A 25,221-nucleotide genomic window follows, 5' to 3' on the forward strand; every position below is an offset into this window, starting at 1 on the left:
AATTAACAAATGACAATATAATTGATGTTTGACAATCATTTTCCTTATGGAAAAAAGCTCACTTAGACGTATGTAATTGTACAACTAGCTCACTTAAACGTATGTACTAATAAAATGTCATTTAAACGTACGTACTATTAAAAATTGGCTCATTTAGCCTCTTTTAGTAACCCTGGTTAACTTTTATTTTTAAATTTATATATTTTTAATTAAATATTAATATATTTTCTCTCTCTTTCTTTTTCATTAATTAAATTAGGTAATTTATTTTATTCTTAAATTTTTTTATTATTTTAATATTAATTTCTCTTTTATATTTCATTTTTTTTATTAGTTTTTATTTCTCATATTTCTTAAATTCTCATTTTTTTTAAAAAAATTAACAACTTATTTATGAATTTAATGTTTTATTGTAATATTTTTGAAGAGTTTTTTCTTATTTAATTTAATATAATAAAAATAAAAAAGGTTTTTTTTTATTTAGTTTAATATAAATAAAAATGAAATTAATAATTTTTTATTTAATTTTTATTCACGACTTATATTAGTAGTAAATGAATTGTTTTGTCTAATATTTGATTATTACTCTTTTGGTGTTTGATGAATGAGTTTTTATTATTATTCAATTCTTAATTATTAATTAATTTATTTTTGTGTTAAAGGATTTTTATTGTTAAAAGAATTTTTATTGTTATATTCAATTTGGGATCAAACAATTTTAAAATAATTAATAATTAATATGAATATAAAAAAATATATATATATAAAAAAGAAGAAGAAATATATAGTTAAAATAATTAATGATGAATGTTCGTATATAAAATTAAATTAAAATAATCAATCATAATGCTCATATAAAAATAATAAAAAATTATATAAAAAAGATAAAAATAGAGAATTCATTTATTAGTAATAAATGAAATAATAAATAAAAAGGAAAGAGAGAGAAAATATATTAATATTTAATTAATAAATATATAAATTTAAAAATAAAAGTTAACCATGGTTATTAAAAGAGGCTAAATGAACCAATTTTTAATAGTACGTACGTTTAAATGACCTTATTATAAGTACATACGTTTAAATGAACTAGTTGTACAAGTACATACATGTCTAAGTGAGCTTTTTTCTTTTTCTTAATTTATTTGTGTTTGTATTTTTACATATAGTTAGGAGTTGTTTGATGTTGTTATTTTTTTTATTAAAATTAATCTATTACTAATTATTTTTTTCAAGAATTTAATCACTCAATACATTCAACTAAAATAACATCAAACAAGCTCTTAATGAGTATCTAAAAATTGTAAGAATTAATTAAACAATTTTTAAGAATATTTACCTATTAAACTTATCTAGAAATAGAAATATGGAAGAATTTGAAAAAAGAATATTAGATAAGAGCTAGGTCTTTCTTCTAATGTTTATGTTGAGAATTTAACTTTAGTTTGGATTAATCCTCATCGTCTTAGTTTTTGTTAATATTATTTTTACTATGATCAATTAAAAGAAAATGTAACTTATTATTAGTCGAGGTTGATTATATGGAAATTGGAAGAAATATGTTATCATATTTTCATCCATTATCCATCCTTGTTCAAGACTGGGAATTGTTGTAAGTGGTTCTCTGTAAACATAGAATGAGCCATGGCTAGGTCTATTATACTTATTTATTTATTTTGGTTCCCGCAAACAATTGAACTTGTCGTCGGACAGACTTAAACTCAAGATCTCAAAGGGAGCCTGAATGATATCCACCTCTTGTTACCGTTTTTTATCGCTAGATTAGAAAAGAGGATTATTATACGTATTTAAGAGGTGACTTCAGCTTTTTAAAACCGATTCCAACAGGGTTCAGATACCCAAAGCCACAATCAGCCACTTAGAAGGGGTTCTTGATCAAGTTATTTTAAGAAGTACCAGACTTAGGATATAAGAGGTGCATGCAAGTGGTGTAAACTTGTAGACCCTCCATATAGACAATAGTGATTCATGTCTTTGGTTGAGGTGCAGTCCAATTCATCACTAGTCTATATATATTAGGGTTGACATTGCATACATTATCCACAATTCAATAATATTTGTATTTGTTGATATCTTCGTAAAACTTTATTTTTATTGGCATTTTTTTTTTGCTTTGTTAGTTTGTTCTGTTCAACTTATTTTATTTTATTTTTTTTTTGTTTCAGGAGGCTAACATGATTTTTTTATATTTTTTTGTCCAAACAACTTTTGATTGTACATGTTATGAAAGTCAACTGACTAGGGTCAAAATCAATAGTTAGTTTGAAGTCAAAACAATTATGACATCAAATTGTTTCTTACTACTAAAGTGGGACTTTTATGTGGCTAATAATTAAAACAATATTTCAAGGATCTTGCTATGAATATTTCAAGATCTAGATGGAAATATTCCATAAATTCTTTTCAAATTGCACCTTTAGCATGCCCGACCCTTACTTAGTGGAGGAAGGTGATGGCTAACTAGAAAGTTTCTATAATCGCTTAAGTGAAAAGCTAATGAAACATCAAACTAAGAAAAGGAAATATATATAGGATATAAAGGAGAAATTATGTAAAAGCACAACTAATATATATAAGTGTGTACAAGTTTGACTAAAACCAATGTTGCAATAATGTTATTTTGTAAAAAAAATAAAATGATACAATCAATTGTTTAATCAATTTCTTTATTCCTCTAGACAGCTTTTATGTGTGTGGTAAAGAGTCCTCTTTAATTTACATTTAGATGAAGAAAATGATTAATTCCACCATTAACTATTGTAAGATATTAATTAAGATCCTTTGATAGATGCTCCAAATTTAGAGTAAATATTTTTAAAAGACAAATCTATATTATTGTGGTAGACGCTCCAAATTTAATCTAAATTATATTAAGATAAGTAATTTATTATCATAAACAAATCTTTATAGAGTTGTTTAATAATACAATTATACATAACATTTTAAAACGTTAATTCAAAAAAAATATTCCTGTAAAATTATGTTACTCAAATGATTATTGTGAGAGTATGTATGAGTAATTTCCAGAACTTAAACATATATATCATTGTAGTAAAATGTAAGATGCAAAACAAAACAATGATACTGATATTTTATTATTTTTAGAAACAATGACCATTCAACAAAATGATACTAATATTAATTTTAAAACTTGTTCAGCTTAACTAGAATAAGGATCCTTTATTCACTTTTGCTGAAAAAATCGTAAGTTAATTTGAATGGTATTTTTAGCATTGTGCATAAATAATGGCTAAATGATTTGATCAACTTCACACAGTCAAATAGTTCCACCTTAAAATCAGAAAAAAGAATGCCACCTAGACAAGAATCATCTTTCTCATAATAACAAATTACTTGCAAGTTGCAAATATTAAATTTAATTTATTTTTAATTCATCTGATAATCTCATCAGAAAATACAACCCATTTAGAACAAGTTTTTGTAGTTGAAACCCAAATATGGGTAAATTTATAAAAAAAAAAAAAAAAAACATTATTAATAATAATTTCCATTACACTGATATGATTTCACTACCTATTATTGAATTAAAAATTGCTTAAGTAAATTAAAAATTGAATCTAAGCAAGAGAATAGCTAGCTAGAGATATGAACTCTAATATATGCTATGAGTCTCGCCAGCGGTTCAAAATTTGTCGAAGAATCGACGGGCCAGCCAGCAACAACCAGAGACAAAAGACAGTACCACCACCATATTATCAAAAACCCATTACAAAGATTACACTTTTTTAAGGATCAGAGCCCAAAAAATTCATCACCAAAATCCTTAAACAACTCATCCAGATCTTTCACCGACGGCGAATCCATATTCATGATTGGTTCGGTGTTAAATATGTTCTCCATGTCGCCGTCGGAAGTTAAACTGTCCGTCGTCAGTGATAGCGGCGCATCATCCAAAAAAAGTGTCTCGTTCAAAAACATGGAGTTCTGTAAATCAAAGCCGAAGAAATCGTCTAGCATCGGCGAGTCCATCAACAGAAAGTCTTCTATTTCATCGGCAAAACATGGTGATCGTGCAAGATAATTGCCTTCCGGTTCATCGGCCAGATTTAGTGAAGAAGAACCATTGGGTTGTCGAATCTGGATTTCTTGAATCGGCTCAGATTGAACGATTTCCATCTCCTTACTGACCTCATCTTCATGACCAGATCGGATCGACGGTTCAGCTCCGTCGGAGTTTGTTCTGAAACGGAGAACTGATATAGGAGATGAAACGTTACCGGAATCAGAATGACAACCACCCTCCGCCTCCGGATTATTCCTCGCCGGCGGCCGGATAATGTTCGTCTGAGCATTGGCACCATGAAAATCAATCGCGGCCTTATCATACACAATCGCCGCCGCTTCAGCAGTATCAAAAGTCCCCAACCAGATTCGAAGCTTTCTCACCGGATGCCTTATCTCAGCCGCCCATTTCCCCCACGGACGCTGACGCACGCCACGGAACTTCCGGACATTTCCGGTAGCAGCCACCGCCGTCGCCGTCGCAGCCTTGGCTGGTTTCCTGACGGTTTTTTTCCCATTAGAAATAGGCTCGATGGTTACTTCACTGATATACTTCTTCACCCTCTTCCGGGGGATAAAATCACCCCCCTTCTCATCGTCGTCGGATGAATCGGTAGCATAAGGATCGACGACGGATACTCTCACAACTCTCTTCTCCGACCATGTCCTTCCTTTCGATTTGATGGGTTTTCTGATAACGGTTTTGTGCTCAGTGAACTTGATCGGCATACAGGGATTTTTAACCTCTTCCATACTCTCTCGATTACTCTCTGAAACTATTCAGAGACCATAAAAAATCCAGAGAGAAAAAGTCAAAATGAAGATTACCCTTCTAAGGCAATTGAAGGGAATAAAGATGGATGGATGAAAAACAGAGTGAGGAAGAAGAATCGTCAAATAGAAGCTTGAAAATAGATGCAGAAAGGAATACAAGAGTGAAACAAAGACTCTGCAGAAATGTAAAAGCTTGAAAGAGGCTTTTTTATGGCTATCGATTGAGAGAGAGAGAGAGAGAATGACAATAAAGAGAGAGAGAAGACTCAGCTCAGTGTGGTGGAGAAGAGCACTGAAATTCCTCCTTTATAGGATCAAAACTAGCCGAAATTGGGAAAAAATATTACAAGTATTCATTTTTTTCATTTATTTTTATTACCATTTCTTCTAAATTCTACAAATCTTTCATTTTCTATAAATGTTATATTTTACTAAAAATAATCAACTTTTTATTATTCTTTCATTTATATTATCATTATTATTTATTTTGCATTTAATTTATAATTCTCTATAATGTTTTTTTAAATATTTTATCAAAGATAATCACAATACAGCGAAGCATTTTGATATTTAGACGATTATCGACCACAGGATAAACGAAGGTAATTTTATATAGTTATTACTATAATAAATGACGATTATTTAAAGATTTTGTATTCGGATTCGTTTCTATAATTTGCAAACATCAATGAGATTTTGTTAAGACAATGCGGCAATTACAACTAATATGATGACTTCGCATTCAAAGATTAAAATACGTAAATATTATACTTAATTTAAATAACACAACGGTACGAAATTAGTAACGCAAAATTGTCACAATTAGACATTAAATAAATTATAGATATTTGTCTAAAAAAATAAAATAAAAAACTAGATTGTTTGATATTTGTATAAACCTCAAATTATGTATGTATATGTTATATATATATTTTTAATAAAAAAATTTAAAGGTATATGTATATTAAAAATAAAAATAAAAAATCGTTTAAACATAATAACAAAACATGAAAAAAAAACATAATAAACCCGATACTCAATAAGTTATCGAACTCGTAAATTGTTTAGAAAACGATTAACTTTTCGACAAACTCTACTAACCTTCCTAAACGAATCTCAGAAACGATTAACAACAAAATATGACATTAAAGAAAAATAAAACATAATAAATCCGATACTCAATAAGTTATCAAACTCGTAAATTGTCGAGAAAACGATTAACTATTTGATAAACTCTACTCACTTTTTAAAAGAATCTCAGAAATAATTATAATAATAGTATTATGAAAGATACGCATAGGACGATTACGATTATTGAAAGTTCAAAAAAATTTCTTCAACCAAATATTTCATCAAAAAATATTTGGGATAGTAACACAAATATGTAGGTATGTCATATCAGCTACATCAATCTAAAATTCACAACAACTACTCAAAAACTCGGACATCACCCAATTAATCTCAGTAATACTCTAAAAAAAGACTTCAAATATTAGCCCTCCACGACAATGCAAAAGTAAGTTAGTTGTCGATTTAACCTTTTAATGACACATACGACTAATTATAATTAAAAAAAATTCATATACATATCATCCGTTAAAATTTCATTATTAATAACTCTTCATTACAAAATATGGTTTTATATTTTTTATTATTTAGAGTTGAGTATAATTTTTTTTAATGTATTTTAAATTTTTTCAAAGAGCAAATTTAATTTTCATTTTTTTAATATAAGGGCTATTTTCTAGAAAATAATTAGACTTAATACTTCAACTTAAAAAGAAAATTATAATGACTATGAGATTCTCCATATTCATAACAAAATATCATTATTTTATGATGTTTCAAATAATATAAATAAAATTATTTTCTACTCTAAGTATATAATATCTACTTTTTTTTATGTAAGAATATAATACAATTTTACTTAAAGAACACTATTTTTCAGATATTGTTCTTGATAAAATTGAATTCATGATTTTTTTATGTTATACATGTTATTAGTAGTTAAACTATCACTCTAATATTTAATATTTTTAACATTAAAAAGATTAAAGTAATTAAAATTATTTACACAATTTACACTATATAATGTTTAAATTAGATTATATATATATATATATATATATTTATTTATATATATAATGTAGGAAGTTAGTATGACTCCCACCGGTATGACACACTTTAACTGATAATCGAACTCGTAAACTTTAATATTTTAAAAAACATTTTTGTCACTTAAGTTAAGCTACCTCATGGATTAATGTTAAATTGTGTTAATATTAAATCAAATTTTAATAATACAATTATACAAAATAATCAAATTATAAAATTAATATTATTATATTATATTACAAGATTAAAATACGTCAATAATATGATGATAAACTAACATTACGAAAATTGTTGCAATAAAAAATGAAATGATTGTCGATAACCGTTTACACTATTTTACTTTCTCTTATAAAAACTTTAATATCGGTAACAATACATTAAAACTTGTAATATGATATTATATATATATATATATATTTTTTTTTTTTAACTATTGATAAATTATATTTACTTTTTAATGTCAATGTAAGTAATTTGGATATGGGTGAATGCAATAAAGTGACTAGTCATGTTAAATAAAATATTCATTAAAAAAATATGTTAAATATATGACCTGTTTAATAATTTGAACATCATCGGTCTATTTGTGAGGTCTATTTGTGATGGACACTCGATTTACTTAACTCAATTCGAATCCAACTCGATATAATTAAATTATATTAATTTGTTTCAAATTAAAATGACATCAACACAAAACAAATGAAACTAAATTAAAAATTTACTTACAAAAAATCCTACAAACGAAAATGAGTGAGTAGAAAAAAAACACAAAACTCAACTAAAAAACTTATAAACAGGTTATCGTGTATACTTTAGGTCATTTTAAGTAGACCCGGGTTAAATATGTTTATTAATCAAGTTGAACAGTTCGACTCGAGTTAAATATGTTTATTAAACAAATCAACTTAATTTTGATCCGAACAAAAAAAAAATATATATCCTAATATAAATTTTTCGTATTCGGTTCGTGTCGTGTTTTCGTGCCGGGTCTAAATTGTCGACCTTAAAATACATTAATATTATTAACAAATATATTATAACATATTCATGCTTAATTTTGTTAGACTTAAATTATTCATTTATTTATAATAAATTAAAATAATTATTTTATTATTATAATCATATTAGTTGTTGAATTGTTTTAATTTTAAATGATTAATTGTAATATTATATATTAATTAAAAGATAAAATACAATGCCTAAATTGAAACATAATTTTAATTTAATATTAAAATTAATATATAAAAAGAGAATTATTGGTAGAAATGAGTTCACAATAAATTCAAGTATAAACACAGTTTCCAAACATGTCATAGGGAAAAGACACTAACAAATAATAGCGAAACGATTCGCCACATTCTGGAGCTTTTGAATCACATACACGTGTAATAACGTGGGACCCAAAAGGTCGCTCCTGGTTCAATGAGTAACATGACACGTAAGCATTACACTGCAAGAGAGAGAAACTTTAAAAAAATATCGGCTTCCGTGCATGCCGATCACGTGAGGCCCAAGATGCTCGGCCCATTTTTAATGTATCTATTTGTCCGGTTAAAAAGTCAAAAGTTTATTAATCTCAGTTTTTACTGCTTCAACTTGTGAATATTTAAGGGTAAGAATCATTTCCAAATACATGGTGAACTGTTAAACGGTTTAATTACGTTGTACATTACAAAGAATATTATAAATGTGAAAATTATTATTGGCACCTTTATTGAATCCTCATAATTGCTAGTATCTTAATTATTTTTATTTGATTAGTCATTCATACAAAATCATCATGCCTTTTATTGTTTGCAAGAGTTTGTTTGATGTAGATTTTTCTTTAAAATTAAATAAATATATTTTGTAGTTTTTTTTACAAATTAGATTATTTGGAATATTTCAATTAAATTATTATTTTATTTTTAATAAATTAAAATATATTAAATATATAATGAAATAGTTTGAATATTTTTTATGATGGTTGAAGGTGCTTCATCAAACAAGACATATTAATTATTTATAGGTCATCCTTAATTTAAAATTATTTTGATAAATAATTTACTATTTTAGATTAATTGTATTAAGTATAAATTAATAAAAATAGTTATTAAAATTAAATAAAGTATTATACGAGTTAGAAATATATATTTTAAAAAATGATATATGTTGTTTTTAATAAAGTACTTATCAAGGTAGATAATAATAAGAATTAAGAGGCCTAGTTAGCAAAAAAAAAATATTTTTATTATTATTATGGGAAATTATTTAAAGAATGTTATAGAAAATTAAAAATTTATACCACATATATATTTAATAAAATAAAATAATATAAATTACAGTTTTTTTCTGTAATTTATTGATTTATTTTTTAAACAATCATTATTTGGTGTCTAGAAATATATGACATTCCTCTATGTAAATAAGCATTCATTATTTAATTTATTAATATAATATTCTCCAGTTCTTTTACTAAGAATAATAATACAATCTCTATAGTTAATTTAGTATAATTTATGGTTAAAGTGTCGGTTAAAATACCGATATATGGTTCAACTCTTATTTGGCGTGTGTAAAGTAACTATGATTTGTATCTACAATATTTAAAATTAAAAATAATCATTAGTTTTTATAGCTACCATTTCTTCAAATAAATGGTGTAATTGTAATCTTGAATATTTTGTATAAAGTTAAAATTTCAAGGATATTTTTGTAACATTTTGTATAAAGTTTAATAAAAGTTACAAACATTATTTCTCCAGAGTTTATAAATTTTATTACACTTTGTTAAGATATTTTTGGTTTTCAAAGTTTTTACTGATATTTTTTAAATTCCTTTAATCACATTAGTATCAATCTAAGTATAAAATAATTTAGTATCAATTAAAATATCAAAATAATATTATGGTTATGGCAGAAACCTCTATTAAAAAAAAGAAAAAAAATGTTTTTGGCACAGATAGGTCTTACAGTCTTGGACGGTGAGCTCTGACCTATTGAGCCAATTGAAACACTGACTAAAAGACAACCTATTTAAGTTACTTTTAAAAATATAATAATAATAAGAGTATCTCAAAATAATTTGCTTGTGTTTTTGATAGATTTCTCTAAATAATTTTGTGATCTTCTCAGAATATAATTTAATAAAATTATTTCATTCTTTCATAAAAATATTCTTTAGTATTTTGAATATGATCATTTATATTAGACAATATGATCATTTATATTAGACACCTTATAGAATTTATTAATAAGAGACTTAAATTAAGAAACTAAAAAGTAAAAACATCAAAGTCATTAAGGTGTGTTGTCGTGGATTTAGGGAGTACTTGATATATGTCTTTAAAACAACATGATTAAAAAAAGGTTCTTTAATATTTGTTTTTTTATTGATGATTAAGCAAATGTTGTAGCCTTATAAAATAACTTAGTTTAATTTGTTATAGTCTTATTTAAAACATTTATACAAGAAAACACAATTTGAAATTTGGCAACTATATAAAATGTAAAGAATCTCCTTTTCCTTTTAATTCATGCAAAGAAACTCTTACTTTATAAATAATTTTATAAATAATTAATATTGGGAGGTATCCAAAAATAAAGATGAAAAGATGGAAAGAAAAAAAGAAGTTTATCCTTTTTCAATGGAAGAATATAATGTCAAGTTCATGGCAAAAGATAACTAACTAAATAATTATTTATTGAATTATAAATATTGTTAAAATCATTTATAAAATTTTAAATATTTGTTTTGAAGTTTGCATATAGCCTAATTGAATCCATTTATGTGTTCTTAAAATAAAATAGAAGTAGCTTAAGGAAATTGTGATGGATTAAATATTTATGTAATATGAGATATTAGACTATTATAAATAGAATAGAAGTAGCTTAAAGAAAAAGATTTGGCCCTTGTTTAATTTTAAGTTATTTAAATAACATTAATTCTTCGTAATTGAGATTTTTTTCGACCGATAATAAAATTAAGTTTTTAAAATAATTTTATTTAATATAAATTTTAAAAAATACAATATTTTCTTTTTATAAAGAAAATAATAGTTTAGTTCAATTATAGATTTGTTCATTAATCATTACATTATTTAAATTATCAATTACATTAATTATCCAAATAACTCATACAATAAAAAATAATTTGATTGCTACTAAATGAATATTTGTAAAAAAAAAACACTTGGTACAAAAAAGTTATTTACAAATATTTTGTAAAATTCTATAAATTTGACCCAAAAAATCATATATATTTTTAATTATTTCTATCTATTTTAATAATATTTTTCATAATAAATATAAATAAAATTATTTTTATCTTTTATTTAACAAAATTTTAAAATAATTATAATTATGATAAAATGATAAATTTGTAATAAAAAAGTTATTTAAATTTCTGAAATGTAAGTCTAAATGTGGCACTTTGCAATGTCAAATAATAATAATATAAAGTAAAATAATTTTTATTTAAATTATATTTTATTCTTTATATAAAATTGGTAAGAGTAACCGTAAGAAAATAATAAATTTCTTAAGTTTAAATTATGAGAGAGCTTAGGTATATCAATAGGGGCGATAGAGTCATTTGTTTTGAAACTCGACGACAATGGGACCATTTTCTCTTTTTAATTTTCCAAGTAATATTTTGAAAATCGGGTTACCGGCTGTAATGACGGCCCCTAGCGGTAGAAAGAATGCCACGTGCCTTGATGTGGTCCTTACTAAGCTTTTTAGTTTTTTATATTCCCACCCATCGTCTCCCCTCATAAATCTCTTTCGGTCTTTTCTATCCTTCAAATATTTCAACTATTCACCACATTTCAATTTTTAATAATTTTCAATAATATATATATTTTTTTTAAGTGAAGCATATAATTAAAAAACAGTGTCATTAGAGTTAAATATATATATATAATACTTAAAAAATAAAAAATCTATTTATATATATAAACTAAAAAAACAATATTTATTTTTAAAATTAATAATTTTATTTTTTCATTCAATAATATATTTTTTAATAATCTCAATTGAGAATCAAAAACTAAATTAAACAATATAGGTTGTTTATATTGAGTTTTGTTAACATATTCCTTTATCCAATGTGAACATCAATAAAATGCTAGTTTGTAAAAATGTATACCACAATCCTATTTCATGGAAAAATGTTAAAATTATTTTATTAAAATATTAAAAAATACTAAAAATGGAGGGTCAAAAATGAAAATCAGATTAAATGACAATCAAACAAAAAAAACCTGATTATTAACAATTAAACATACAAGAAACAAAGATTACAAATGGATCAAATCATAATTCATAATTATCTCGATCATTATTTTTATTTTCAAATCAACATATTATTTCAATAGGTTGTCTTTCCCTTTTAATCATAATTTTAATATGTTTTTTTGTTTTGTTTATTACACTAAAGATATGTTTGAATGAGTAAAATTAGAATTAAAATTAGAATTGCTCAATTTCAATTCCATGAGAATTGACATTGAATTACAATTCAATTCTTATGTTTAAAAAAACTATAGAATTGTTATTCAATCTCAATTTCTATATTTGTAGAAAATAATATAATAAAAATAATTTTAAAATATATTATATATTTTATTAAAAAATTTGTTTGACACAACCCATTAAGATAGCTCAAGGGTCTGAAGATTTTTTTAAGTTTCGATTTTCATTAAAAAAGAATATCGGTTTAAAATGTTAACTTCAAATATTAAAAATAAAAATATTGGTTCAATATTTTAACTTTATAAATTCAAATATAAAATATCGGTTCAAAACTTATTAAATTAATATATATATATATATATATATATATATATATATATATATATATATATATATATATATATATATATATATCAAAATGTAAACTTACTAAGCTAAAGAAATGGTTCGATATTTTAACATCATAAATTCCAAAAAAAAATGTTATCAATTAAAATCTTTAATCGTGTTTTAAATGATAAAATAATAAGTTATTTTGTTTTAAAAAATATAAAAAAAATTACAATTCGAACCTAAAAAAATAAAATTGAGAACTATAAATTTACACCGGATTGAATTCTATTATAATTATAATTCCAATTCTAATTCTAATTCTAATTCTAATTTTTAATATTAAAGTTTTTACAAAATTTAAGAATTGAAATTCGACTTTCCAATTCCAATTATAATGTCAATTCTAGAGCTACCAAACATACAATTAGAAATTTCAAAAGTTTTTTTTTTTTTTTAATTTAACATTAATATATAAATATATTTTTAATATTAAAAGTTAAAAACAAGTAGCTTCTAAAAGTAAAGTAAAGAAGATAAGTATAGAAGAGGAAAGAATCTTTGTCCACATGTCTACACGCATGGCACGAGGGCTCGATCTTCTTCCCAAAAGGAGAGTTCTCCCACATTAATCTCATTATACTTTAAATTTACCTTCTTTTTTTTAATTTAAGTCATTTTTTCTTATAATAACATTAACCTTTTATTTTCTATGGAAAATGGTGGACATGGTTAAATCATATCAAAATTAAACAGTAAGAGAGACTACTATAAGATGTACATGGAAAAAAATAACTAAAAAAACAAAAAATATTTGGTCATGCATGCATGCATGGTGATATAATCAACTTAAACATCCTTTTAAAATAACCAGCAAACCTTGAACCACCATTGTATATCATCAAGTTTCAACTTTATTTACTAAAGATATAATTGACTGCATGCAACTCATTTTCATCATTACATTAATTATATTATTATTTTCTTCTTAATTAAAAAAATATTATTTTAAAGAACAACGTTGAAAAAGATATAAAAAAGAAATTTAAATGACCAATAAATAATCAAAGAAACTTCTATTAAAAACTGAGAAAGGGAAAGCAAAAGAAAAAAATAAATACAATTTTTTTTATAAATGAATAGGTCTAAAATCCTATGTAGATTTTTTTTCATTTTTCATTTTTTAATTTTGTTTAAAGTTATGTCCTATCATAAACTGTATTGTAGCTTTGTAGAGATGTCGAAAAAAATCATTAGGTTAGGAATCTGATCCATCTTACAATCCAGTAGTCTCTAAAAAGCACATTTGACAATCATATAAAACAAATTGAAAATAAAGAGGTCAATAAAATTTACTTTGAAAATAAATTTTACAAATTGTGTAGTTAAATAGGTTAAGAAAGGAGTGAAAAAATAACCCTACAATAAAGATGACATAGAATGCTGTGACTCACCAGAGTTATAGGCACAGACACTGTTGGATTTTGAATGGATGTGATTTTTTTTTTTTCTTTATAGTTTGCGGGTTACTTCTTTTGTTGTCCTTAATTTTTTTTTATAATTACATTTTTTTTATTTATTCATATGAATTTTCATTTTTTGTTCAACATCACCGTGATCTTAACAAAATGTGGTCAAGTGAAAATGATTTCAACTTTTCAAAAATATAAAATTTGAACGGTATCTTTTTCTGGCTTCATTATTTGGTTGAAATGACGTGAATTAATGAAACTTTTGTTGAACATTTATTATTTTTTTGAATTGACTCTTAACATTGCATAAAAAAAGTAACAATCATATAAAATAAATTGAAAATAAAGACATCAATAAAATGTACTTTGAAAATAAAGTGTACAAATTGTGTAGTTAAATACGTTAAATAGGAGTGAAAAAACAACCCTACAAGAAAGATGACATAGAATGTCGCGACTCACCAGTGTTATAGGCACAGACACTGTTTAATTTTGATTGGATGTGATTTTCTTTTATTTTCCTTTAATTCCTAGTGGGTGGGTGTAACCGTTCTTTTGTTGACCCTTAATTTTTCTTTTTTTATAATTAATGATCTATCAAAACATAACGTGAACAATTTTCTTTATGCATATGGATTTTCATTATTTGTTCTACATCATTGTGATAGTAAAAAATGTGGTTAAGTAAAAGTGATTTCAACTTTTCAAAAATATAAAATTTAAAATGTATATTTTATGATTTCATTATTTGGTTACGCTAACATGAATGAAATAAATGGATGAAAAGTTATTTATTCCCACAAAACGAAAAAAAAAAACATGTTTCACTTTTGTTGAACATTTATTATTTTTTTGAATTGATTATTAATATTGCATAAGAAAATTAACAACTATCTTCAAAAAGAGATCATTAATTAATGACAAAGCTAGCTAAAGAAAAGCTAGATATTGAGAATGCAAAATTTGTTAATGTTTGCCTAAAACAAGGGTATTTGGTGAAAGTCTTCTTCCTTATTTATTTGTTGTGCCTAGCTAGTTGTAAAGTATAAATATAAATATATATATATATATGGTATATATATGGGAAATGGAGATACAAGTGGGGTAATTTTTCTTCGGGATTGTTCCCCATTAACATACCAAGCACATAGGAAAAGTTTTAGTTTATATTTATATATATATGATCAACAAAAAGTGCAATTAAAACTAATTAATCATATTATAGAGAATATCAACAACGTACCATTATCTACTATATACTTAAAATATTCTCTAATATTTGGTACGTACACTTTTATGGCTTCTAATAACATTCCCCATGTTCCATAAGCACTTGCTCCCCATTAGATTCAAATTCTATTACTAACTAATCATTGATTGATAATTACATTAATCATTAATTATCTTACTTCTCATTAAATTATTTATACTTGACTTTTATTAATTATTTGTTACTAATTTCTTGTAATTGTCTCATAATAATTTTGCTTTGAATGTAATATGTTTTAATTTGACTCATATTTCTTTACTATTATTATTATTTTTTTTTTTTAAAAAATCATATATATTAAAAATAGAAAAAATCGTTTAAGCACAACGACAAAATATGACATGAAAAAAAAGTACTTAATAAATTATCGAGTTCGTAAATTTTCAACAAAAACTATTTAACTCCCCGGCCGACTTTACTTATTCTCCTAAACTAATCTAATCTAAGTAAACGTCATAATTATAATAATAATAATAATAATAATAATAATAATAATAATAATAATAGTATTATAAATGATACGTCTCGAACGACTACGATCGTTGAAAGTTCAACGATTTTTCTCTAACCAAAAATTAATTGGGATGATAACATAAATATGTATGTCATAATCAGTTGCATTAATTTAAACTTTCTAATATCTATCCAAAATTCTTTATTTTTATTATTATTATTAATATTATAAGCTTAGTTAAATTTACATTTTAAATATAAATGAACTATTTTTTAAAAAAAAAATATCAAAGTTCATTTTCACTCTATATAATACGAGTTATGATTATAAATATGACTCAATAAAAATATACCCATTTCAAAATAATACTAAAAACAATAACCCAAAAACTTATGGTGAGATGTGAGTTTTTTTGAAAAGAATAAATAAAATGTCAGTTTCATTTTATTGTGATTTTTGCGATTAAATGAATGAATTTTATTTAAAAATTAATATTGTCTATTTTCACTAGCTTTGAAACCCATAATTTCTTATATATAAAGTTATACATAATGTATTAAAAACTGATAATGTAAAATCACTTAAAAATGATAATCCATAAACATAATTTGTAATTAAATCACTTACCTCAAACTACTACAATAATCAGAATCTAATATTATAATCATAGATCAACCCCTTAAAAAAACATTTGTTTGTGCGCGCGTGTATATGCATATGTTAATCATTTATCAATAATGCACCTAATTGGGAAAGGTTTTTCTTTTGCACTTAAATATAGATTAAAATAAAACTATATTAAATTGTGTATCAGTAAACAAAAATGATTCTACCATTGAGTGAAACAAAGTAAGAATAGAAATGAGGAAATGAAAAAGTACCAATATCAAGAAAATTTATTAAATATTGATACCAATTCAATCTAAAATCAATAATTTAAAATGTGTTATATATATAGTTTGGTTTGGGATAAATGGTTAGGTAAATTTGTGTTTTTTATTAGCACTCAACCATAATAATAACACAAAATCATTCTCATTGTGTAAACAAAAATCGTCTAAAAATATAAAATATAACTTTCTCCATTGATATAATAACAAAAGAATTCTCACCATAAACACATTATTCTGTATCTTTTTTCAACTACTCTATTTGAGCTTTAAAAAAAAAACACAATGCAGATCTATCGACTAATGTGACCTGATGTCATAAACGAGGCACACAACCTGCCATAGAAAAAGAGACTAAAAAAACGAGTCAAATATCCGGAAAAATCAAAATGACAGAATTAACTCAACACCGACCCAATAAAATGACATATTTTCAAAGACAAAATGAGTGTGATTTTGTGGTTAGAAAAAAGACGTCACTAATAAATCACCTAAACAACGTCCCATTTTTTGTTCGAACCACAACTCATTGGCGTCACAACAAATATTCGTTGCTTAAAAAACCTTGATCGAGCTAATTTGTATTGTAGTAAATATCATAATAGTTGTTAAAAGGTCTACAAAAAAAACTAACAAATTAAAAGAGAAGCTAATAATTTTATAAACTAACTAGCTAGAATATTATATTTGAAATAAGAATGTATTATTGTTTTGAAATAACTAATAAAACTGAAATAAGAATTTAGAATGGCCAGAACATCTCACATGTCGTATAGTTCATCCCAATTATAAACACATGATGAGAATACAAAGTATAGTGGGCTTCAAATTGTCACTGTCAAAGTTTGCCTTTCATTAAAACAACTTCTTTAAATATTGAACTCATTTTAGTATTATTATTATTATTATTAATATTAGTTCAGTCACATGAAAGAACACCAAGTGGTTGGGTTAGGTCGAAATTTTAATGCGCCAGATTTTCAGGGTCTTTGTTCTCTCTCTCTAACAAATAACAATACCACCACTCGTGGGCACGACCCATTTGCCGGGATTATTTTAGTGGTTTGGTCATGGCCCGAGTCAGATTCTTATTTTTTTAATTTTTGGAAATTAAAAGATAAAACAATTTCAAGAGTCAGATACTTATTAGGCAGATCTGAATCCAACACGTGTACAAATACACGACATGGGTCACCATGTCCTTTCCTATATTAACAATATAGGACTCATAATACATAATTAATAATTGCTCCCTTGCTAACTCATTATTTTATTCGGGGGGAAAGGAACCACTTATTACTAATTATAGCTTTAATTCCTATATTCATTCATAATTCATTCCTAGGCATGCATGCATCATGCATGGTTGGATTATTTGAAATTAATTTCTAATAACTTATCAATTCAAATATTTATTATTATTTTTCTTTTTACATATCTTTTATCCAAATAACTTATTTTTTAATATAAGAAATAACTTATATTTAACAAATATATTTTAAAATAACTTTAACTCATAACTGAACTTGAATCGGCTTCCTTTGTTTTTATTTACTTTTATTATGTTTCTATAATTAGATCTTTTCACATGTCAGAACAGGAGGATTGAATGAAAAACACCGTATTATTATATTTTTAAAATGTTTTTATAATTGTTTTAAGCATAAAATACACATATTCACAACAGTTATATTTATAATATATTGAGCCTATTTTAAACTATAATTAGTCATACTTTTTTTTTATCACAATCACGAAAATACTCCTAAGTTCATAAGGTTTTCATGTAAATAATTAGTTCTGTTTGAAAATTTTTAATATATTGAGACGAATATTTGTTTTCTCCAACAAAAACAAAAACGATTATGTCATTTCTCTATTTTGGGACATTTTTAATGAGACTAGTATTATAATTAAGTCAATTTTCTAAATAATTAAAAACGTGTTTATATTTTTTTGGTTAGATATAAGATTTTACCGAATAATGAACTATATATTGTTTTCGGATTATTATTTAATTATAATATGTTATTTTTACTTCATTGATATAAAATATATTTGTTAATCATGATTGAAATGAGTGTATTTTTTTCTTCTTGTTATTGGATTATATATATATTTATATTAATTTTTAAATCATTGCAATTTTTGTGATACATATATACAAATTAATTTAATCATTTCAAATTATAATTCAAATAAATACCGACCGACCCATGTAAATTAAACATTAAAAGAAATATAGCTAGCTAGGGATAACAAAAAACTTGGCGGACTTTCATGAACTTTTCTTATGTATTACGTAGCTATATATTAATTGTCTAATGAAAATACACCCACAAATTAATGGACACAATAATTTCCCTCTGATAATTATAAGAAGATAAGGTCTTTCATTTTGGCTGAAATCAACAAAAGTTCTGTTTGAGTAATCAATAATTAACTCAAGTTTGTTTTCGGATTATCGATAGTCGAACCAGCCAACGCTTGACTAGTTAGATGGTTATAAATGGAAAATTTAAGAACTCAAAACACAACTTTACTAAAAACAAGTCTCTGTATAATTGAATTTAATTATTAAAAAAAGCATTTTATAAAAGCTGGAACCCAGAAGATAAAACGAAAAATATGGAAACAAATGTTTACAAAAGTTATTTCAAACAAAAAGGAGGTATCATGATTTTTCATGACGTTGTTCTAAAACTATGAAAATGACTAATTAGACATGAATTATTGGTAAGTCACAAAAATGTATTTCCCCCATTTTGACTCTCAATAATATCCAATTAAATCTTTTTCAGCCGTCTAGAGCATAGGGAATAAGATCATTTTTATATATATTTTATTTCTCAACTGGGATACATATTTGATTTAATCCATAAATTTCGATGGCAAGCGGAAATCTTTATATCAACTATCAAGTAATGTTATATATGTGTTCAAATCATTGTAACCTTTTAGAAAATAAAATTAAAAATTATGGATTAAGATTCACTCTACTCTAATTGGAATCATCTTATAATTAACATACGTCTATTTAGTTATAAGGATTTATTTATCTCAATTGTAATCCATATTAAACTATATTATCTACTTTGTGATTCATGCATCTTAAAATCCAAATCTAAGATTTCTTAATCAAACAAAAATCTATGTCACACAAAAAATTAGGATCTTAACCTAGACACACGATTTCAATCATCAGTCCATCATTAATTCTTATCCCAAACTAATATAAAAAACGTTTTCAACTACAATTTTGAAGTTTTGCATTGAGATCTCGGTATGGTCAAAATTATGGAAAAATGCAACTTATACTAATTAAGAATTCATTCTGGAGGATTTGATTTCAACTGTAATCTTTATTTCATTGATAGTACGTACGTCGACTTTAAATTAAACTTTTATTCAACTGCCTTTATTTTATTTATTTTCTATAGTCACTAAAATATACCTTGATTAAAATAATTTGCATTATATATGAAGCCATTTCAAAACTAAAATTAAATATAAATTTAATGAGCGATCGATCCACTTAAGAAATTTAAATATTTGAGCTAGATGGCTTCATTGGAAATATTTATTATATATAACATGTAATATATGTAAGGGTTTTTATAAGCCAATTTCATTTTAATGAAAATTAAAACATATTTTTAAAAATTCATTAAATCTCGAATTCAGATAACATGTATTTCTTTAATTTTATTATATTTTTATTGTTGTATGATTTAAAAAAAAATTCAAACGCTTCAGTTAAATTCGGATAATGGAAAAGTCATATATACCGTGCACCAACCTAATCAACATTTAGAAACTAACTTATAATATAACTTATTATAAGTTTATAAAAAAAATGAGAGTAAAATAAAACAAACAAAAAATGGAGTACAAAAAACATAATCTCAAAGAGCATAAAATAAAATGAATAAAAAAAGAAGTATCAACTATAATGAATGTTGATCTTAGTACCTTAGTGTGAGATCGGTTATTACTTTATCGTGGACATAGGTCACATAGCTTATGAGAAACTTTTATTCCGCTTAATGTTTGAATTTATTTATTAATTCTAAATTAGTCTTTTTAAAACATTTTCTTGGGAAAATCTTTTTAAAACATTTGACTAATCTGAAATGCATGTAACATGCTTTTTTTTTTTCTCTATTATTTTCTTACTTTTTTTTCAATTATAACTTAATTATCCACAAATAATATTATTTAAAAATTCGAATATGAGTTAACATTTGAAAAAAAAATAATGTTATAGTAAAATTTGATACGAGTTTCTATTCGGACTAAGGATGACAATTATAAATTGTTTTGTGATTTTGACCTAAGTTGTCCTGTTGTGAGCAGTTAATCCTCGGTTTAATCGGTAGTTCACCAGGAATGGGGTGGATGATATTTGTGTCCCCATTCCGACTTTGCTTTAATTTCACCCCGTAAACCAGTTAAAAACACAATTAAATATATAACATTATCAATATATTTATTTATTCTTCATATTTTATAAGAGTTTTAATTAGTTTAATTCTTCAAAATAATATAAATATTTAATATATTACAATATATAATATTAAAAATTTGTTTATATAATTTTGTTAAATAATTTTTTTTTTATTTTAAAATATGATATGACGGTGTCCTGCGGAGATTCTCCGAAACTGAATAGGACGAGAATGTAGTAAAAATTAATTCCCGAAGTAGAATGAAGCAGAAATGGTAAACATTTACATGTCCCGGTCCGCCCTATTATCATCTCTACATAGAACAGAATCAAATAAAGTAAAAAAGAAAATTACAGGATCTTGAATTTAATATATAAAAAAAATTCAACAAAATAAATTAATATGAAAAATTAAATTAAAGGCATAATATACCCTATTTATCTTAAAAACTACTCTACCGTTAATCTATTATATGTTATAAAAAATATCTATTAAGGTGTAAGGTAATAATGTGGGGATAAAGATATTTGATTATCCTATGTTTGAAAAAGTAAATATTTTAACATGTGTTGAAAAAATATTAAAAAAAATATATGTGTTTACATTCGGTAATGACCTGACAATATGTGTTACACCTTTAAGTCAATAATGATTCATCTGAGTCTTTAAACCCTAGCCCCAAGAACTTTATTAATTTTTTTAAAATTATAGTCGGAGACATTTCCCATAAGTTTTTGTTACATTTCACTAATAACTTAAGGATGGTAATAATCCTCTAGATTCCAATTTTTCTTTCATTGTATGTATAATATATATATATATATATATATATATATATATATATATATAAATATATATCATCTAGAAATTATATATATTAAGCTGGTCACCGGAAATTAGTAGGCTGGTCATCAAAAATTTGACTAAGTTATTTTTTTTATATATATTTTAAACACGGAGTAAAATGTCTATTTCCTAAAATACAATGTAATTAAGTGTTTTAACACATAATTGTTTAAAATAAATTTAAGCAAGGTAATAACCCTTACCTAGATTCGTCTCTATTTATACCAAATAATTTTTTTTCTTCTTTAGTATGAAATAATGACCGAACTTAAATGGTAGAGTTTGTACATGAGAGAATATCACATTTTTTTAGTCTAACGACAATAAGAATTAGATTATGTTTCTAGGTTCGATAAGTAAAATATTGTATTAGTTTATTTAACTCTGAGAATAATAATAATTACACTACAAACTTAATTTTAATTTTGACCATCTTTAGTTAAAATTATATTTATTTCATAAATGATATATATATATATATATATATTATATTTATATAATATAATTTTTTAAATAGGCTTAGTTTATAATTTATTTTCTTATAAAATTAACAAACTATAAATTGATGTGAAATAATGTTTGAAAGTTAACAACATACTTGGGTTTTGTTTAGTATGATAATTTATAAAAATATTGAATGTTATTAATTTTGAGAAATTGGATTTTGTAATAAAAATACTTAAAAGTATTAATATACAATAAAAATTATTTTTTAAAAATGAAATAGAAGGTTTAATATTTTTGTTAATGAATGATGAAAGAATTAATGAAATTAATGATATTTTATTATATTGAATTTTAAATTAATAAAAAACTCAAATTATCTATATTTTTAATTTGTTATAAATTTTATTTATTTTTATAAATTATAATTTAAAAAATCATGTTCACAGTACATGACATGAATAATGTGCAAATACTATAGTAGTTTAATCTAATAATTGACATTCTTCATTTTTAAGATTGACAAACATTTAATAGCGTACTTCATATTACAAAACTTTCCCCATGAAGATCAATTAGTTAATAAAAAAACACATAAAATAAAATAATTAAGCTAGACAATCAAAGAGCCATTATGAATGTAAGACAGTCAAAGTAATTCACATGGGTTAACATTCCAGAATTGGAACTTGCATATAATATATATTATTCACATTGATTAGTTTTCTGATATGGGTATTTAAATCTGATATTTGAAACCATTTTATTAATCACATAAATCTACATTAGGGAAATTCAGACCCACATAGAAGTAAGATGAGTATAGGGAGAGAGAAAATGGTGGCTGTTGAGAGGTTTAGTTAGCCAAGTACAAAGCCATTTAATGCTTCAGACTGATAAGATTCTAGAGGAAAGTACTTAAATTTAGTGGGAAGCTCATGGTGAAGACGTGATGAACCCTATTATTATTATTTTAAGAATTAATTAAGATTCTACTCGATTTCCAAAGAATTATAATGCACCGATCCATCCATCTATTAATTAAGATAATTTGTCTTTCATAAATGAACTCCCTCCTTGTGGTCCTAATAAGCCAGTTGCTCTACCCATAAATTTGATCTTCTTCCGATTTCTCGGCTTCCATTGCCTTTAATTAATACTATTATATGATACTCATGATCACATTTAATCAATATATCTCATGAGCCACCAAAATCTACATCTTAGTTAATAACTATTTTTTTAATCACTTCATTCTTAAAGTTGTATGTTGAATTAATTGAAATTTAATTATTAGTTAATTAGTATTATATAGTTAAGAAAGTCTTCAGGCTTTTCTTCATATCGAAAGGGTGATGTTTGTTTATTTATGAATGCATGTGTTGAAGACGATTGTGGAATTGTGTAATGAATTGCCTTTGATATTTGATGTTTAGTAGGAGTGTAGTATATATATATATATATATATATATATATATATATATATATATATATATATATATATATATATATATATATATATATATATATTTAAATATAAAATTAAGTTAATGTAAGTCTTTTATGTCCTTCAAGTTGAGCTCACCAAATTTGAATAAAAAGTAAGTTTTAATTATCTCACAAACTAGAACCAATAACCAGGGTTGACAAACTTACAAGTTAGGACAACCTATTTAATAAAAATAATTAAATTTTTAGATAAATTTATTAAATTTTTTCATTAACATAAAAATATGTAACTTAATAGTTTATGATGAAATATTTTAGTTTTTATTTGATTATAGGTTCTAATCTCACTAAAAACTGTTTGTTTAACAATTTTTTTAACATAAATTATGGCAAGCAAAAACAAAATTTCACATCTTTACATGGGGATGGACATCCAAATTCTCGAGTCTCGTAACATCATTAAAACTTAATATATATATATATATATATATATATATATATATATATATATATATATATATATATATATATTAAGAGTTCTTAAAGAGTATTTCTTAAAATATTAAAAGTCACTAATTTGATTCTCACTTAAAACATTTTAAGTTAAAGTATATACACGTTCATCCCAAATATATATATATAACTCTAAGGTTCGATTTGGGTTATTTAAATAACCAAAATCCTAAAAATATTATCACTCATCCGCCCTAATCCTAAAAATATTATCACTCATCCGCCCTCTTGTCCGTCAAAATACTAAAATAACCTATATTTTAAATTATTAATTTTTATTTTATCATTATACATTAATATCCTATAAGTCTTTTTTTGTAAAAAAAAAAAAAATTAAAAAACATTCAACACCTCCTTAAACTCCTTAAAATCAGCACAAATTATTAATTTTCAAATAATGCGTTATTTAAATAACTTTAGCGGATCGAGACCTAATATAATTGTAGCAAATTCACTACCCTTTGATTAGCTAGCTAGGGTGTTTGAAGGATTTTAATTTTTTTATGAAAAGAAGCAAAATTATTAGCCCACCAGTAGTAGTAAGCTTGTTTATGGGCTAATAATATATGAATTATGGAAGGATAAACTGGGCCCATGGGCCAACTAGTTAGGCCATAAGATGGAATACTTTTGACTTTTGAGCCTCAATATATGACTAACGGGTCATGGGCTTTGGCTAGGGCTCAGGTAGAAAATATTAGACGTTTCTAAGTTGAAT

The 25,221-nt window shown here is 24.4% G+C and overlaps 1 protein-coding gene across 1 annotated transcript; it reads right to left on the reverse strand.

The window, feature by feature from the left end:
• Positions 1-3,645: 3,645 nt before the first annotated feature.
• On the reverse strand, positions 3,646-4,974 carry LOC124928576 (pathogenesis-related genes transcriptional activator PTI6-like). Its single transcript, XM_047468812.1, has one exon. The coding sequence runs from the start codon at positions 4,795-4,797 to the stop codon at positions 3,775-3,777; it is 1,023 nt and encodes a 340-aa protein (XP_047324768.1). The 5' UTR covers positions 4,798-4,974; the 3' UTR covers positions 3,646-3,774.
• Between the last annotated feature and the right edge of the window lie 20,247 nt (positions 4,975-25,221).

Source organism: Impatiens glandulifera, chromosome 3 (genome assembly GCF_907164915.1).
Source record: "Impatiens glandulifera chromosome 3, dImpGla2.1, whole genome shotgun sequence".
NCBI lineage: Eukaryota > Viridiplantae > Streptophyta > Magnoliopsida > Ericales > Balsaminaceae > Impatiens > Impatiens glandulifera.

Bases quoted from the DNA above. Each gene is read 5' to 3' on its own strand.
- LOC124928576 (XM_047468812.1), bottom strand. From the start codon at position 4,797: ATGGAAGAGGTTAAAAATCCCTGTATGCCGATCAAGTTCACTGAGCAC.